General features: G+C 33.4%; 1 protein-coding gene across 2 annotated transcripts in view; it reads right to left on the bottom strand.

Annotated features, from left to right (window-relative positions):
- The window catches only part of DBX2 (developing brain homeobox 2), a 45,136-nt gene extending 25,604 nt beyond the window's left edge, over positions 1-19,532 (bottom strand). The window contains exon 1 of one of the 2 annotated variants that reach the window (XM_031940405.1): positions 18,830-19,532. In XM_031940405.1, coding sequence (XP_031796265.1) covers positions 18,830-19,220 — 391 coding nt within the window. In that variant the 5' untranslated portion in view covers positions 19,221-19,532. The remainder of the gene's footprint in view (positions 1-18,829) is intronic. The other variant, XM_003771372.3, reaches the window with a different exon arrangement.
- Positions 19,533-19,738: the final 206 nt, after the last annotated feature.

The following is a 19,738-nucleotide window of genomic DNA, read 5'->3' as shown; positions in this document are numbered from 1 at the left end:
AAATGGGGAAAAAACAATGAACAAAACAACTCATTGAAAAGTTCAATTGGGCAAATGCAAAAGGAGGCAAAAAAACTAACTGAAAAAATAATTCACTAAAAATTAGAACTGAACAAATGGAAGTGAATGATTCAATGAGACATAAAGAAATCAGTCAAACAAAACCAAAAAAAAAAAAAAATTAGAAGAAAATGTAAGCTACCTCATCGGAAAAACAACTGACCTAGAAAATAGATCCATCCAGAAAAGACAATCTAAGAATTATTGCACTACCTGTAAACCATGATGAAAAAAGATCTTTGACAACATCTTTCAAGAAATCATTAAGGAAAACTGCCCTGATGTCCTAGAACAAAAGGGTAAAATATCCATTGAAAGAATCAATCTATCACCTCTTGAGACTACAAAATAAAAACTCAAGGAATATCATAGCTAAATTTCAGAATTATCAGATCAAGGAGAAAATATTGCAAGCAGCCAGAAAGAAACAATTCAAATATTGAGGAGCCACAATCAAGATTAGCCAGGACCTAAAAGCTTCTACTCTAAAGGATTCATGGACCAGGAATATGATTTGGAGGGAAAAGGAGTTTGCACTGTAGCCAAGAATCAACTATTCAGCAAAATTAAGCATTATATTTCAGGAAAAATGATGGATATTCAATGAAATAGGGGATTTTCATTTATTTTTGATGAAATGACCAGAGCTGCACAGAAAATTTGTTGTTCAAATACAGAACTCAAGAGAAACATAGGTAAAAAGGGCAGGAAAAATGATGTTTTTTAAAGTATAAAATGTTTATATTTCTGTAATGGAAAATAATGTTTAACTCTTCAGAACTGCATCTTCGTTAGGGGTATTTAGGGGTATATATAGAGAGTGTAGGAGTAATTTGACTTTACTGTGGTGATCTAAAAAAGAATCTAGGGGTGGAAATGGGTTTGAATTGGAAGAAGAGGAAAGGGAGGAAAAGGGGGTAAATTACATCACATAAAGAGACAAAAAAAGATGATTACAATTGAGCACTGTGTGAACCTTAATATCATCAAATTTGACTCAAAGAGAGAATATTGAATTTGATAAAGAAATTTGTCTCACTCTATTGGGAAATAGGAGGAGAAAGGGGAAAGGTAAGGGGGAGGATAATAATATCTTTTGTTCTCAGAAGTAGAAGGAGAAAAGAATAAAAGGGGAGAAGGGGCTGTAAAAGGGAAGGGCAGATTGAGGGAGGTAGTAGTCAGAAGCAAAACACTGAGGAGAAGGGGAAAGGCAAAAGAAAAGAGAAAAATACAACTTGGGGGAAATAAGATGATAGGAAATAGAGAGTTAGTCATTTTAATTTTAATGTGAATGGAATGGACTCTCCCATAGATTGGAAGTGGATAGCAGACTAGATTAAAAGCAAGACTCCTACATTATGTTGTTTACAAGAAACACATTTAAAGCAGAGAGATGTGTACAGAGTAAAGGTAAAAGACTGGAACAGAATCTATTATGCTTCAACTTAAAAAAAAAAAAAAAAAAAAAAACAGTGATAGCCATCCTGATCTCAGATCAAGCCAAAACAAAAAAATAGATTTAATTAAAAGATAAGGAAGGAAACTACATTTTGCTAATGGGTACCATAGATAATGAAGTAATATCAGTACTAAACATACATGTCCCAAGTAATAAAACAACCAGATTCCTAGAGGTGAAGGGCTCAAGAAGAAATAAACAGGAAAACTATAGTAGTACGGGATCTCATGCTTGCTTTATCAGAACTAGATAAATTGAACTGTAAAATAAATAAGAAAGAAGTTGCAAAGGTAAGTAGAATTTTAGAAAAGTTAGGTGACAGACCATTGGAGAAAATTGAATGGGGACAGAAAGAATATGTTTTTTTCTCAGAGGTAAATAGAATTTTAGAAAAGTTAGGTATGATGGAGCTTTGGAGAAAATTGAAAGGAGACAGAAATGAATATACATTTTTCTCAGCAGTACATATAACCTACACAAAAATTAACCATATATTAGGACATAAACCCCTCAAAGTCAAATGCAAAAAGGCAGAAATAGTAAATGCAAGCATCAAATGTAATGGAGATAAATTAGAACATTCCCTATAAGATCGGGGTGAAACAAGATCCTGCTCTTACCATAAGTATTCAATATTGTATTGGAAATGTTAGCTTCAGCAACAAGAGAAGAAAAAGAAATTAAAGGAATTAGAGAAGCTAATAAGGAAACATGAGTATCATTCTTTGCAGATGATATGATGGTATATCTAGAAAATCCTAGAGATTCAACTAAAAACTACTAGAAACAATTCACAACTTTAGCAAAGTTTCAGGATACAAAATAAATCCTCAAAAATCATCAACACTTTTATATATTAGCGATAAAATCCAGCAGCAAGAGACACAAAGATAAATGCCATTTAAAATAGCTATAGATAATATAAAATATTTGAGAGTCTACCTGTCAAGACAAAGTCAGGAACTATATGAACATAATTACCAAATACTTTTCACAATAAAATCAGGTCTAAACAATTGGAAGCATATTAAGTGTTCATGGGTACACTGAGCCAATATAATAAAAATGATAATTATACCTAAATTAATTTACTTATTCAGTGTCATACCAATCAAACTGCCAAGGAATTATTTTATAAACCTAAAAAAAAGACAAAATTATTGTTTCAACTAACTTTTAAAGTAAATCACTAGGATTTTCTAAGTATAACATTATATCATCTGAAAAAAAGATAGTTTTATTACTTCACTGCTCATTCTGATTCTTTCAATTTCTTTTTCTTCTCATTGCTATTGCTTAGCATTTCTAATAAAATATTGAATAATATTGTATTAATGGGCATCCTACTTTTGTTCTTGATCTTTGGGGAAAGGCTTCTAACTTATCCCTGTTTTTACTTCCTGATGATTTTAGATAGATGTTTTGTATCATTTTAAGGTAAAATCTATCTATTCCTATGCTTTCAATTATTTTTAATAAGAATTGGTGTCATTTTTGTCAAAAAAATTTCTCCAGTTACTGATATAATCACATAATTTTGTTACATTTTTAATGATATAATCAGTTATCAGTGCTGAGTGAAATGATTAGAATTAAAAGAACATTGTACACAGCAACAACAAGAATATTCAATGATCAGTTCGGAAGGACATGGTTCTTTTCAATAGTGAGGTAATTCAGGCCAAGTTCAAGAGACTTGTGATAGGAAAAAGTCTTCCATATCCAAAGAGAGGACTATGAAGAATGAATGTGGATCACAGCATAGTATCTTCATCCTTTTTGTTGTTGTTTATTTGTTTGCTTGTTTTTTTTTCCTTTCTCATTTTTCCCCCTTTTGATCTGATTTTTCTTGTGTAACATGATAATTATGGAAATATGTTTAGAGGAATTGCACATATCTAAACTATAATGGATTATGTACTATCTCGAGGAGGAAGGGTGCTGTCTAGAGGAAGGAGGAAGAAAGAAAATTTTAGGACACAAGGTTTTACAAAGGTGAATGTTGAAAACTATCTTTGTATGTATTTTGAAAAATAAAAGGCTATTATTCTTTTTTTTTAATAGTCACCTGCTTGTATTGGACAAGAAAGAATAGTCTGCAAAAAAAAAAAGGTCAAAATGGCTTCATAATTTAGACATAAAGAGTGATATTATAAGCAAATTAGAAGGACAAAACATAGTCTACCTCTCAGATCTATGGAGAAGGAAGGAATTTGTGGCCAAAGAAAAACTGGAAATCATTATTGAAAAAATAGGTAATTTTGATTATATTTAAGTTAAAATGTTTTTGTACAAACAAAACTAATGCAGTCAAGATTAGAAGGGAAGCAATAAAGTGGGAAAATATTTTATATTCAAAGATTCTGATAAATACCTCATTTCTAAAATATGGAGAATTGATTCAAATTTATAAGAATTCAAGCCATTTTCCAATTCATAAATAATCAATGAATGTGAACAGACAATTTTCAGATGAAGACATCAAAACCATTTCTACTCAGGTGCTCTAAATCACCATTGATCAGAGAAATGCAAATTAAGACAACTCTGAGGTACCACTACACACTTCTCAGATTGCCTAAATGACAGAAAAAGATAATGGCATATATTGGAGGGGATGTGGGAAAGCTGGGACACTAATATATTGGTAGATATGTGAACTGATTCAACCATTCTGGAGAGTAATTTGGAACTATATCCAAAGGGCTATCAAACTGTGTGCATACCCTTTGATCTAGTAGTGTCTCTACTGTGCTTGTATCCCAGAGATCATAAAGAAGAGAAAGGGAAAGGGAAAGAAAAGAAAGGAAATGTTTGTGGTACCCCTTTTTACAGTGACCAGAAACTGGAAACTGAATGGATGACCATCACTGAATGGCTGAATAAGTTACAGTATATGAATGTTATGGAATATTCTTGTTCTATAAGAAACAACAGGATGATTTCAGAGAGGGTTAGAGAAATTTATATGAATCAGTGAGTAGAAGTGAGTAGAACCAGGAGATCATTGTACATGGCAACAACAAGATTACATAATGATCAATTCTGATGGACATGGCTGTTTTCAACAATGAAATGATTAATGCAGTTCCAATGGTCTTGTGATGAAGAGAGCCATCTACACTCAGAGAAAGGACTGTGGAGACTGAGTGTGGATGAAAACATAGCATTTTCATTCATTTTGTTGTTGGTTGCTTGTATTTTATTTTCTCTAATTTTTTTCTTGTGCAGCAACATAATTTTATAAATATGTGTGCCTATCTTGTATTTAAGATATATTTTTACTATGTTTAACATATATTGGATTACTTGCTAACTAGGAGAGGAAATGGGGAGAAGGGAGAAAAAATTGGAACACAAGGTTTTGCAAGGGTTAATGTTGAAAAATTATCCATGCATAACTTTTGAAAATTAAAAAACTTTAATTAAAAAAAAAAACCAAAACCTTCCCAATGTCTTTCTTTATAAAGGATAGAAATTAGACTTTCAATCAACTCCATTTTGCATCTGCTGCACTATCTGGTTTCATCTAAGAGAACAAGTTGCCCATATAATAGAGAGACTTGTTTTCTTCACCCATTCTCTCTGCTTTGCTGCCTCTTTTGTGGGTTGTCTCCCTCCCTCCCCAAAACTGTAAGCTCCTTGAGTGCAGGGATTATTTTACCTTTTATTACTTTTATCCCCAGAGCTTAGCACAGTACTTGGTACATAGTAGGTGCTTAATAAATGTTACTTGGATTTGATTAATGACAAAGAATTGGAAACTAAGAGGATACCAATAGTTTGGAGAATGATTGAAAAGATTATGATATAGAAATATGATCATACTATTATGATATATAAAATAATGAAGTAAATGGTTTCAAAGAAACCTGAGAAGGATAGTATGAACTGGTGTAGTGTGAAATAAACAGAACCAAGAGAACAAATTTAATGAGAACAATAATGTAAAGACAAACTGTCTTGAAAGATTTAGGAATTTTACTCATCACAATGATCAACCATAATTCCAAACAACTCATGATGTCCACCACTTAATAAAGAGGTAAAGAACAGGGCAGAGATAAGATGGTATAGTAAAGGCAAGGACTCACCTGCGCTTTCCCTCAAATGCCTTCAAATACCTTTAAAGGAGTCTAAACAAATTGTAGAGCATAAAAATCTATGAAAAGATGGAGTATAGCAACTTTATAACCCAATTCCACTTAGAAGGTAGTAGGAAAGGTTGCACAAGATGGGAGAAGAGTGTAGTCTAGGGCAAACCACACCTGCACAGACAAGGTTCCAGCAAACCAGGAGCATCCCTCAGGACAATGATCATTGGCAGTAGTAATGGTTTCTAGACTTTTCAGCCCAGAAAAAAATAAAAAGGAGATTTATGGCATCCCTTTTATAGGAGTTCCAGGGGCAAATGGAAGCTAATGATTTTATGAGCTATCAAGAAACTATCAAACAAAAAAAATTGTCCTAATTTTAAAAATAGGACAAAATGTAAAATACCTCATTGGAAAAACAATGGACTTGAAAAATAGATCCAAGAGAAATAATTAAAGAATTCTTGGACTACCTGAAAGTTATGATAAAAAAAAAAGCAAGCATAATTTTTCAAGAAATTATCAAGACAAATGTCCCAGATATGCTAGAACCAGATATGTTATTCTATAAAATAGAAACTGAAAGAATCCACTGATCATCTTCTGAAAGAAATCCCAAAATGAAAACTCCCAGGAATATTATAGCCAAAATACAGACCTCCCAGATTAAGTGAAAAATACATCAAGCAATACAATTGTCAAAAACAATTCAAATATCATCAAGCCATGGTCAGGATAATACAAGATTTAACAGCGTCTACATGAAAGTATTGGAAAGCTTGGGATACGATTATTCCAAAGTTAGAACAAAAAGCAAGAATCACCTACCCAGCCAAACCGAGCATAATCATTCAAGTGGGGAAATTGACATGCAATGAAATAAAGATCCTTCAAGCATTCTTGATGAAAACAAAACTAAGTTGAATAGAAAATTTGATTTTCAAATGCAAGAAGCATAAAAAGATAAACAAGAAAGAGAAATCATAAGGGATTCAATAAGGTTAAATTGTTTATACTCCTACATGGAAAATGATATTTATACCTTTTAAAATCTTTCTCGCTATCAGGATAGTTCAAAGGAATATGTATAAATAGACAGAAAGTGTGGATATGAGATGACACATGCCATCAGTGTGAGAAAGAAGATTGCAGTAGAAAAGTAGGAGGGGGAGACATAGGATGGGGTAAATTATCTCATATAAAAGGGCATGAAAATGCTATTAGCATGGAAAGAAATATAGGAAGATGACAAGCAAAGCTTGAATCTTGCTCTCATCACAAGGAATCAAAGAGGAAATAATATACACACTCAGTTGGATGTAGAAATTTATCTCACCATATAGGAAAGTAGGAAGGGAAGAAGAAAGAAAAGGGCAGGGGTAGTTGAAGGTAGGGTAGCTTAGGGGAGGCAAAAGTCAGAAGCAAAACACTTTTGAGAATGGACAGGATAAAAGGAAAGAGAAAATAGAATAAAAAGATAGAAAATTGGATAGAGGGAAATATATAGTTGGTAATCATTATTTTTTAAAAAATATTTCACATGAGTTTTTCTGATAAAGACTTCATTTCTCAAACATACAGAAAACTGAGTCAAATTATACAAATAAGAGCAATTTCTCAATTGATAGTCAAAGGATATGAACACTTAGTTTTCAGATAAAGTAATCAAAGCTACCTATAGTCCTATTAAAAAAAATGTTCTCTCACTATTATGAGAAATGCAAATTAAAACTGTCAAATATGCTAATGTGATAAAAAGAAATTGACTGATATTGAAGGGGATGTGAGAAAACTGAAACATTGTTGTACTATTGGTGAATTAATATATTAATTCAACAATGTTATGAAGCAATTTGGAATTATGCCAAAAGGGCTATAAAACCATACATATCCTTTGACTAATCAATACCACTACTAGATCTGTAACCCAAAGAAATAAAAAAATAAAAAGGAAAAGGATCTGCATGTACAAAAATATTTTAGTAGCTCTTTTAGTGATGGCAAAGAATTAGAAATAGAGGGCATGTCCGTCAATTGGGGAATGGCTGCACAAGTTGTTGTATATAATACCGACATGAACTAATGCAAAGTGAAATGAATAGAACAAAGAGAACATTTTACACAGTAATAGTAATATTGTATGATGATCTACTATAAACAACTCAGCTATTCTCAACAATATGGTGATCCAAGACAATTCTGTGGGACTTATGATAAAAGGTAGTGTCTATCACCAGAGAAAGAACTTGTGGAGCCTGAAAGCAGATGAAACTATTTTTATTTTTCTTGATTTGTTTGCTCTATGTTTTCTTTCACAGAATGACTTACAAGGAAATGTGTTTTGCATGACTATACATGTGTAACCTAAATTCGCGCTTGCCTTTCAATGGGGATGGGGTGAAGAGAAAGGAGTTCAAAAATTTTTTAAAAAGAAGCTTAAAATTGTTTTTACATGTATTTGGGAAGTAATAAAAATGTTAAATAATGGAAAGATGACAGACCCTGTGAGGATCAGCAGTTTTCTGACAAAGCTTCCTTGACTGGTGCAATTTCCATCCCCTTGTGCAACTTCCTGGTATAGCTGGGGCCTCCCAGACTTAGTGGATGCTTGAAACCATGTGAATTGTCAGATTCTGATTACTAAATGACCATACATGTTTACAGTTGAAGATGAGGGAGACTGAAACTGGAAAAGCCAAGTGTAACTGTATCTTTGTTGCATATCTTTGCTATTTTAGGTCAAAGTCAGCCTCCTCCTTGGTTAAATATTCAGTGGCTTGCAAGTGCTTCATTTCATCCCAATATGAAATCAACTTTAAAGATGTGTCTACATAGACTTACATAGAATGAGATTTTTTTTTCTCTTGGATATGGCCTGTGTGGAGATTTATTTTGCTTGACTATATTTGTTTTAGGGGGAGAGAATATGAATTTTTATTGATCAAAAAGGAATTTAATTTTCAAAAATATAAAATGAAAGAGGATAACTCCCTAGCTTTTTTTTTTCAAATTAAAGTACCTGGCCTTTCCATCTTCTGTTCCCCCCAATTAAATTTTTTTTTCAGTCAATAAAAGTCCTTCTTCAGTCCTCCTTATAAGCTTAATGAGTCAAGAGTTTGTCATAGTAATCAAATAAGATAATGTGATTTGGGCTACAACAAGAGAAGGAAAAAATTTTCAGAAGTAAGGGAGGTGCTAACTTTTCCCTGGAAAAACCACATCTGGAATAGTGTGTTAAGTTCTGGGTGCTATTTAAAAGTAAAGATATTTAAGCTGGAGAATATCCAAAGAAGAGCAACCAGAAGAGTGAAGTACCTTGAATTCATGCCATATGAGGATCATTTGGAAATGTTTAGCCTCAAAAAGACTTTGGGGGAGTATGATAACTGTCATATTTTTTGAAGTATTTTCCATACAGAAGAAGGACTAGATGTACTGTTTTGACCTGGAGGGGAAACGTGGGGGCAGTGTATGGAAGTTGGCAAAGAAACAAATTTTGGTTTGATGTAAGAAAAAAAGCTTCCTAACAATTGGGATTAGAGATATCCCAAAATGAAATGAACTTCCAAAGAAGGGGGTCTTTATGAGAGGTATGTCAAATATCTTAGAGAAGAACTGTTTTATTGTTCAAGTATCAGTTTAACTCAATGGGATAAGGTCTGTGATTAAATGATATTTTCAATTCCATTCAGCACTTTTAATCTCCTCCTAAAACTCCTAAATTTATACATATCAAAAAAAGATATTTTCCTCTGCTCTATAAGTCTAGTATCTTATTAGTGAGATTTCACTTTTTCTATCCCTACTTTCAGGGACACCAAGCGATTTTCCAGCCATATATTAACAGGTAGGGTTTGCATCTCTGCTTTTAATGATATCATGAACACTTAGCATAATGTATGGCATATAGTAAATATTTAATAAATATTTATTTCATAGTTAATGAAATATGAATTTCATAATTTACTTATTCAATCAGTCATCCAAGAGAATTTCAAAAAGAATACTGCTCTGCCAATTAGCTCTTTGTCTGCTTTTCCTGTACTTGATCTTAATAAAAGATACTGATTCTTTTAAATCTGAAGGTATATTGCTAGCTGAAAAGCTTAAACTGTTGTGAGAGTGGGGAAGGAGTTATTGAGACTCTACCCAATTGCTGAATTGCTGAGTGAAAACTTACTTAACTCACTATGTCTAGCCAAAAGGAGATCATGATCTATGTGTTCCTTCTCAATGGATGACTATCCACTAAGACAATAGCACCAATCTACTCCAAGCATCCTTCATCTATCCTTCTCCAACTCTGTACCATATCCTCCTTTCCCACCCCTTTGCTTTTTCTTCTTTTTCTTTCTTCTTTTTTTGAAAGATAAAACAGCAGTTCTATTGAAAAAGTCAAATATTCTATCCTACAATTCCAGTCTCAATCTTCAATTACCTAGATAATAACCCACTTTTCTAGCCTCTGATCTTTATGTCTTAAATCTTCCAAATAGACTTCAAATTCCTTAACGTAAGCACTTTAGCAGTAGTAGCAACAACAAATGGAGTAGGATCAGGAACAAGAGCAGGAAGGAACAAAAGCAAGTATTATTAAACACACACACACACCACCGCCACCACCACCACCACCACCACCACCACCACCACCAGGTAGCCAAGCACACAATTTCTCCAATCTTCCACTATTCCCCAGGGAGGCAGGATACTATAGTGGGAAAAACAATAGCCTTGGGGTCAGAAGACTTAAATCAGGTTAAAAAATGACTCTATTACTTACTATGTGACCTCTGTATATTAATTATAAAACAAAAAGATATACTAGATGACTTCTGAGACCACATCCAGTTCTAAGCCTAAAATCTTATGGTGATTAGCCACCCTTTACCCAAATGCATCAAATTGCTTAGAAACTTCCATTAAGATGTATGTATCACTCTGAGGTACCACTACATATCGCTCAGATTAGCTAAGATGACAGGAAAAGACAATGACAAATGTTGGAGGGAATGTGGGAAAATTGGGACACTAATGCATTGTGGGTGGAGTTGTGAACTGATCCAAATATTCTGAAGAGCAATTTGGAACTATGCTCAAAACGTTGTCCAATGTGCACACCCTTTGATCCAGCAGTGTATCTACTGGACTTGTATCCCAAAGAGATTATAATAAAGGGAAAAGGACCCACAAGTTCAAAAATGTTCATTGCAGCCCTTTTTGTAGTGGCAAGGAATTGGAAACTGAGTAGATGTCCATCAATTTGGTGATGGCTGAGTAAGTTGTGGTATATGAATGTAATAAAATTATTATTGTTCTATAAGAAATGATCAGCAGGATAATTTCAGAAAAAAAGTTTTTGTACTACTAAACTAAAAACAATTTCTAGTGGGATATTTATGAAGAAGCAATCTCAGTATATAGAAAACTAGCCTGAGAAGCAGGATGATCTAGATTCATTACTGGTTTGTATGAAAGACTGTGGAAGTCATTGAACTACTTGGTTACATAAGGAAATCCTAAGCCTGAAAATTGCAGGAAAAGTGCTATTCTGCATTGGTAGAGGAAATTACCAAAGAAATAACAAATCTATGTGTGCTTATGTCTAATATATATGTAAATGCTTATATGTGTATATGCAAATAGATATCTATGGTAGCAATTTAGGATTGAATGAAAGGAAAACAGAAAACTTCCAAAAGATTAACTATTTTAAAGATTTTTCATCTTTTAATATTATATAGAATTAGAGTAAAACTTTTCATCTTTTATTTCTGAGAGAAACTAAATGCCTGAATTGATCAATTCAGGCAATCATATAACATCAAAAAGTTGTCTTTGACATATTCCAACAATATGACTAGTTGTCAAAATGGACAATACTCTTAAAAGTGAAATCAATTTTACTGCCATGTCAAATATTTTAGCTGGAAACCATAAAAAGTAAAATTAAAGATTTCAATAAAGCAGAAACATTACTAAAAATAGATTCAAATAATTTTGAACGAGATGAGAAACAGGTTAATAAATACATTTCTGTGTTAAGGCAAAAATTGAATGTCTATACATTTTTGAGAAACAATAAAATTAGTATAGAGTAGTGCAAATATTCAACAAATATTCTGATGCAAAAATCAGGATTTTTTTCTTTCTATTATTCTTAAGGCATTAATAATCTCAGTTGCAAAGAAATGACAAACTGATATAAAAGGTCTACATTAACATTATAAAAGCAAAAAATCATTAAGGAAAAATTTATCTAATGTTCTTAAATAAACCAAAAAAATTTGGGTCAAATCACCTTGAAATAACATATTAAAGAGAGCTAAAATTATATATGTCAATCATGGGATGCTACCACAAGAAAAATAAAGTATGATGGAACAAAGGGAGAATGAAATGACTGTGGCCTTTTGCAGAATATCTTCATTTCAATATAAATATAGAGTATGTTTCATCCCAAATAGTCTCAAAGTATTCCTTAAATATAACTAATGAATGTAAAGCTATACAAGACTGTTGTTACATTTAAATTTGAATTTTAACAGCTTTTGGGTCAAAGCAGAGGAACTGTAATTTCTCAGTGCTAATAAATACCAACCTCAGGCCAGTCTCTGATGAAGAGGCATTTTTCAAGCAAATTGATGACAATTTCTATAGTCTAGAAGCTCTCTTTGTGAGGTTACGATATTTAGTGAACATTTTTTGATATTTTTTCCAGTGTTCTTTTTTTTTCCCCTCCCAAGTCTATTTATCCTTATTTAAAGTCAGGAAGAGGATCTCTCCTCACTCCATTTCAACTTCTACTCAGCTGCCAAAGAAATTTTCCTAAAGTGTAGGTCTGACTATAGAACTACCTCGACCCCATCTCAAATTCTAATGGCTCCCTATTATATCTAGAACTTTATAAAACTCTTTGTTAGTTATATAAAGACCTTCACAATCTGGTCCCTTTCTACTTTTCTGGCTTCTTACACTGTACTCCCATCCAAATAACCTATAATCCAGACCTTTTCTTCCCAAAATTTGGTTGCTTGTTTTGGTTTGTTTGAATAGATGAGAAAACAAAAAAGATATATGTCTCCATATTTTTACAGCATGCAATAATTAAAATAATGACTTCAGGTGGGTAATATTACTCAAAACCTATAGGCTTCACAGAGTCATCAGATTACTTACTATATGACAAAAGTCATCAAGCCACAAACAAAACAAAACTTTGGCTTTTTAAAGCCACATTTGGGATTATAATTATCAATAAACTACATATGGCAGTATGTTTGGTTTTTATCATTCTTTATAATATTTCTAGACATATTTAGTGTATAAAAAGTATGCAATTTACCAATGCTTAGTTTCTATATTCTTGTTATTGTGGGTTTTTTTTTTTTAAAGAAATGTAGGAGGAATCAGGTAACCAAAAACACACATACATATATATGTGTATATGTACACATATGTATGTGGACAGCTAGGTGGTACACTAGATAGAATGCTGAGGCTGGAGACAGAATTATCTTTTCAAACTTTCCAACTGTGTGACACTGTGCAAGTAGTCACTTAACCCTGTTTATCTCAGTTTCTCATCTGTAAAATGAGAAAGAGAAAGAAACGGTTAACCACTCTAGTATCTTAAGAGGCCAAAAAAACCCCACATAGGATCACAAAAATATTTTCAACTGAAATGAATGAACAACAACAACAAAGTAAATGAATATGTATGGATATATATATGTATATATATATCTGTATACAAATATATATGTGTGTATATAAATATATATGTATATATCTACATTAAAATTTTAGTTAAATTTGAACTGGGATATTATACCTGAAAAAGCTTATAATGGCCTATTTACTATTCCTGGCATATGATATTCCATTTTCCTACTCTTTGTTTTTATTGGTTGTTCCCTAGTCTCAACTAAAACTCAACTCAAATTCCAGCTTCCTCAAGAAGCCTTTCCAAGTCCCTCCCACTTCTAGTCCTTTCTCTAGGAGATTATTTTCCATTTCCATTTTATATTATCTTGTGTTTATATATAGTTATTTGCAAGTTGTGCTCTCCCACAAGATTATAAGTTTTATAATGGTAAAGACTTCATTTTTTACTTTCTTTGTATCCTCAATGCTTAGTGCATTACCTTCATTTTATAATTATGGAAACAGAGTATGAGAGAGGTAATTTTCCCAAGTCATAAAATTAGTGAGAAGCAGATATAGGTCTTGAAACCAAAAGCATATATAATATTATAGTTGTATTGAATTTAAGCAGTTACTATGCTGTTTATAGAGACAGAGTGTCTTGTGAACAGAATCAAATTCAATGTCACAAGTGTCAGAAAAGTGGAAAAGTAGAAAGGGCTTGCTTATGAAGGACTTTAAAAGTCAAGCAAAATATGTTTTATTTGATCCTGGAGGTAAGTGAGAGCCAGTGGACTTTCCTGAAGATGAGTGAAACATGGTCAAATCTGTGTTTTAGGAAGATTTATTTGATAGGTGAATGAAAAAATGAATTGGATTGGAAATGATTTGAGACAAAAAACAAAAACAAAATAACCAGAAGATTATTAGAATAGTCTTGCTATGAGGTGAAAAGAGCCTGTACCAGAGTATTGGCAATGAAGATAAAAAGAGAGAAGATAAGAGAAAGAATGAAAGAATGAAATAATGAAAGGCAAAATCAATACATTTTTGCAAAAGATTAGATAGGAATTGAGTTTGCATGAGGAGTTGTGTTTGACACCAACATTTGGACCCTGGGTGATTGGGACCATGGTGGTACCTTTAATAGTAATGGAAAACTTAGAAAGAAGGAAGAATTTTAGGAAAAGATAATGAGTTCAGGTTTGGATCTATTGAGTTTAACCAGGGAAGAGTTGGAGATGTGAAGCTAAAAATCAGTAGAGGAGAGCAATAGACAAATAGATCTCAAAATGCATAATTGAATCCTTGGAAGCTGATAAAATCACCAAGTGAAATAATATATAGAGAGAAGAAAAGAATGCTCAGGAGAGAACCTGAGAAGACACTATTATTGGGTATGACCTGATGGAAAAGAAAACAAAGTGATTGTGAAATAGTGGTCAGACATCCAGGAATAGAAACAAAACAGAAGCAGCAAGAAAATATCAAAGAGAAGATTTTTGTTAGGGTCAATTGTTCCTGAGAGGTCAAGAATGAAGATTGAGAAAAAGTCATTGAATTTGGCAACTGAAAAATAAATCACTGGTAAATTTGGAGAGAACAGTGTCACTTGAATGATGAGATCAGAAGTCAGGTTGCAGTTAAGGAGAAAGAAATAGGAAAGGAATTTGAGGTGCTGATTGTATATTGCTCTCACAAGTTTAGTTTATAAAAGAAAGACATGGTATAATACTCATGTGGGATGGGTAGATCAAGTGAGGTTTTGGGAAGGATGAAAGAGACTTGAGTGTGTTTGTAAGCAGAAAAAAGCAGCCAGTATCCAGGGGTATTGAAGATGAATGAGAAGTGGGATGATAGAAGAGGTCATCTTCTGGAAAGGGATCACTTATATATGTAGAAGGATTTCTTGACAAGGAGAAAGAACTTCTTTGTGTGAGACAGGAGTGACAAAGATGGGAAAAGGCATCTGCTATGTGAAATGTGGAGGAGGAAAGAGGGAATTTTTCACAAATAGCCTTCTTTTTAAAAATAAGAATTGACAAGCCATTTTCAATAGACTTGTGATGAAAAGAGCCATCTACATCCAAAGGGAGGACTGTGGGGACTCATTGTGGATCACAACATAATTTTATTGCCTTTTTTGTTATTATTTGCTTGATTTTCATTTTCATTCTCATTTTTTCCCTTTTGATCAGATTTTTCTTGTGCAGCATAATAATTGTGGAAATATGTATAGAAGAATTGCACATGCTTAACATATATTGGATTTCTTGCCATCTAGAGGAGGGGTGAGGAGAAGGGAGAGGAAAAATTGGAACACAAGATTTTGCAAGAATGAATGCTGAAAACTATCTTTGCATATATTTTTTAAAATAAAAAATTATTATTAAAATAAGAAATGAGATAAGGTTCTCAGAGACAGTTGGTGGCACAGAGGATAGAACACTACTGAGCCTGGAATATAGAAGACAATTTAAATCTGGCCTCAGATACTTAGCAACTGTGCAACCCTGGACAAATCCTCTAACTTCTGCTTGTTTCAGTTTCCTCAATTGTGGTCAGGATTGTTGTAAGGATCAAATGAGATAATATTTGTAAAATGTTAGCACAGTACCTGACACATACTGGATGTTATATAAATGCTTATTACCTTCCCCCTTTTCTTTCTCAACTGAGAGAGTCAGAATGCTAAAAGAGGTTTCAAGAAAAACAACTACAAACCAGTTAATCAATTTGGGAGGTGGAACATATTGCCTTGCCCCAGTAAATGACAATTAAATTATGCAATAAATCTGAAGAGGAAATTGATACAATTTCATTATTTTCTCTAGTTCAATTTATAAGTACATGAGTTGTTGTTCATCTTTCATTTTTGAAGAGGATCAGTGATATCACATGACAAGGAGTGAAGTTTAACATGGTGGGAATAATGCATAGCTGAGATATTCCATAGAAGAGGGTGCAAGGGACTGGAGAGAATAGTATGGAGTATACACATAATTTGATTTCTTATGGCAGAAATAAAACACTGTTTTCTTATTAAATCCATGAGTATACATATTCTTAAGTGCTGTTATATCCCTGCTTTTATTCACTTGCTTTATTTTAATATGTAATCATGTAATTCAAGTTCATTCTAATCATTCTCTAGGTAATCTCATATAAAATGTGAACCTGACTTAATTCAACCATTTTATTAGTAGACTGCAGAAGTTTTCAATCTCCCCAACATTATGTATGATGTAAAGCTTTAACTAATCCTCAGAATGAAAATAATTTGAATGTGCTTATATTATCTATTGAGATTATCATTGTTGATTTAAAAACCTATTTTTTCAAGTATTTTATAAAATCAGAGACCAGAATTATCTTCTGTTTCAAAGTGTGTTCTATGTCCCTGATAGATTAATTTGAATAGAATTTCTAAGATATGGTCATCTTTTAAAGATTTAAAGCTTTGGGAATGGTAGTAACATTTTTTTTTAATTTAAGAAAAATTAAAAGCTAAGCAATATACTCAAACATTTAAATCAAAAGATTTGATGCTCTCATTTAATTTAGTAATTCTTTAAAAGAGTCATAAATTTTTCAATCAAAATTTAGATAATTTGTAGTATATCAATCTCTTATACGACATATATGTATATTAAAGTATATTCCTTTTTAATTTCTATGTATTAAATAAAATTAGTTAGCCTGCTTCTTAGCTAAAGTGAAAATTACAGGCTTAAAAACTAAAATCAGTAAACTAGAAAATACTTCATAAATCTTAACTATTATTATTCTTAAAAAATTCTATAAAATTCAGAAGTAGGAAAAACTGTTTACTATAAAAACTGTTAAAACAGTATAAATGTATAACCAACATTTTCATTCACTTTTAATTTTTATTCCTTTTCAGATTTTAAAATGAATTAAAACTATTTGATTTAATCATTAACAAGAAATTGTCTTTTAAGATAAAAATTAACAACATCAAGAAATTTCTAATAATAGATTAAATAATAATTGAGGGAACATATTTTCAAATACAAATAAAACTAACATTTTTAAATTTGAATTCGAAAAAAGACTTGTTTTTATCTTACCATCTAAATAGTTCCAGGAAATGTCCTTGGTTATTTAATGTTTTGATATGCAAGTTGAAAACTATTTCAGTTCATTTAAATATGTACATATTTATAGCATTCATTAAACTTAACACATTTTTAAAAAATTATTTCCTTGAAGAGGTAACTTGTGTGGCTTTTGTAGACTCATACCTGGGCAGGATTAACTTACAAATATTAGAAATAGTCAAGAATGCTTACAGGCCAAATCACCCAAAAGAGATTCGGAATGTTAATTATCTGCTGTTTACATATGCAAGATTCATAATGAGTAGATGTCTTCCACTTGATATTTTATACATTTCTAATTTTCTTAATATTTTAATATAAATTTTGTCTTTAGAAGAAAAGAAAAAAAACTCTAAATTCGTATAACAAATGCTGTCTGATACTTCGAAGAAGCTGACAAGTGACCTTTCAAATCAGCAAAAATAGCAGTCACCTGAATCATCCTCTTCCTCTCCAAAGGGCAAAAATGATTAATTGGAATTTCATTGTTGGCATAAAGAAGAATCTGGCTGTGGAACTTGATACGTGTTCCCTTTCCATCAGGAATCACATTAAACTGGAAAAAACAATGGTTGTTTTCACCTAAATTACGTGAGATCATTAATATTAGATTTGCTTTAAGAGCTCTTACTGTAGGATCCATAGAAGAGTTTATTAACCAAATTCAGAACAACAACAAAAGGAATGATTAGTACATAGTTTCAATTTTTAAAAATTTATGCAGCCTAATATGTACATGTTCTATTATAGTTATAAAGTTACTTCTCCACTTCCAAATCACTTTTCAACATCCAGATCTGGACCTTTCTAAAAAGTCTTCACAAACCAGAGCGGGAGGAGATAGGGAGGAGGGGGGAAGAGGAGGAGAGACAGTCTGTCTTTTCCTTTCTTTTAGTTCCGTTAATAGAGATTGGAAATATCCATCACAAAGAATTCTGAAAGTAGTTATTTTTAAACCCTCCGGGAAAACGACCTACTTGGCTTGAAACTTAGAATGTTTCTTCCCACCTCCAACTAGGTGCATGAAGAATTAAAATAGAGAGAGACAGAGGCAGACACAGAGACAGAGACAAACAGCAAGAAAACACTAAACTGTGTCTGCGAACTGGACCACCAAGTCTACTTCTCACCATGCCCCACCCCCACTTCTCCTAGCACAGAGCCACCAGAACACCCCAAAAGGCCAGAATTAAAATGTCCCTAATCCCTAGTTAATTTATAAAAAAGAAAGGAAAAGGTGTAGCTCGAGGAAAGAGAAAAACGTGTTGTTGCTTCTTCCAAGACCCCTAAGGTGGCAACTACAGTAAAGGTGATGACCCATCCAATCAATACAAGTTAGGGGCAGTAGCAACAGAAACTACGCGCCCCAGAAACAGTTTCTACAGCTTCCTAGACAATCCACAGTTAGCCTGGGGCTTTGAAGAACTAGATTTAGGAAGGAGGGATCTCACCTGGGACAGCGAGTTGGAAGACGCCACCTTGGTCTTCCCGAGCCAGGCCTGGCAGCTGACTGCTGTCAGTCGAAGGATTAAGCACTTGAAAAGCCCAATGAGTCCGATAAGGACTCCCGATTTGTTCTCCTCCAAGGCACAATTTGAGGGGTAACGGGCTGGAGGAGAGGGGATGCTCCGGCATTTTCGCCGTGGTGTCTGTGGCTGCCGCTAAGGGAGCTAAGGGAGGAGGAGCTGGAAGACACGGTGGAGAGTCTCTAGCCCGCAGCAAGTTCTCAATTAGGAAACTCTTTCCCAGGTTCCCAAAGCCTGGAGCTGTGTCCAGTAGTGCCGAAGAACCCAGTATATCCCAGTACACGCCAGTACGGGCAGATAAAGCACTGGGAAACATAGTGAAGAAGAGCAGGGAGGCAAGCAATCCAATCTTTACTACGCTTTCTTCTGCTCTGCTCTGCTCTTTACTGCCGCCGGACAGCAGCAGCTGGACTTGGTCTAGGAGACTCAGCAGCTACCTCCTACTCCCCAGCCAGTCTCCCACGGAACTAAAGCAAGGCAGAGAGGGTGGAGACGGAGGAAAGGGGACTAAGGACCATGGGAAAAGGCCGCTGGGGAAACGAATCATTATTATTTATTTGGGTTGGCTTATTTTTTTTTAAAAGGGAGGAGCAAAGCGTCAGGTTACTCTGGTAAAGTGGAAAAAGCTCTGGGGATTTGGCGGGTGTCTCTCATTTTCTATTAAACAAGATTTTTTTCCCCTTGTGGACTGGAAGGTGCGTACCACCCAGCTATAAAAATGTCACTCTAACTAAAATTATAGACCCAGCCAACAATAAAGTGTGGCTCCAAGAGTCTGTAAAAGACGTAGGGGCAGGAAAGGAAGAGTTGGGAGTGGGATCGGGGGAAATTTGT

The sequence above is a fragment of the Sarcophilus harrisii genome, chromosome 5 (assembly GCF_902635505.1).
Source record: "Sarcophilus harrisii chromosome 5, mSarHar1.11, whole genome shotgun sequence".
NCBI classification, from domain to species: Eukaryota; Metazoa; Chordata; class Mammalia; order Dasyuromorphia; family Dasyuridae; genus Sarcophilus; species Sarcophilus harrisii.
This window is presented reverse-complemented; position numbering and strand designations above follow the sequence as displayed.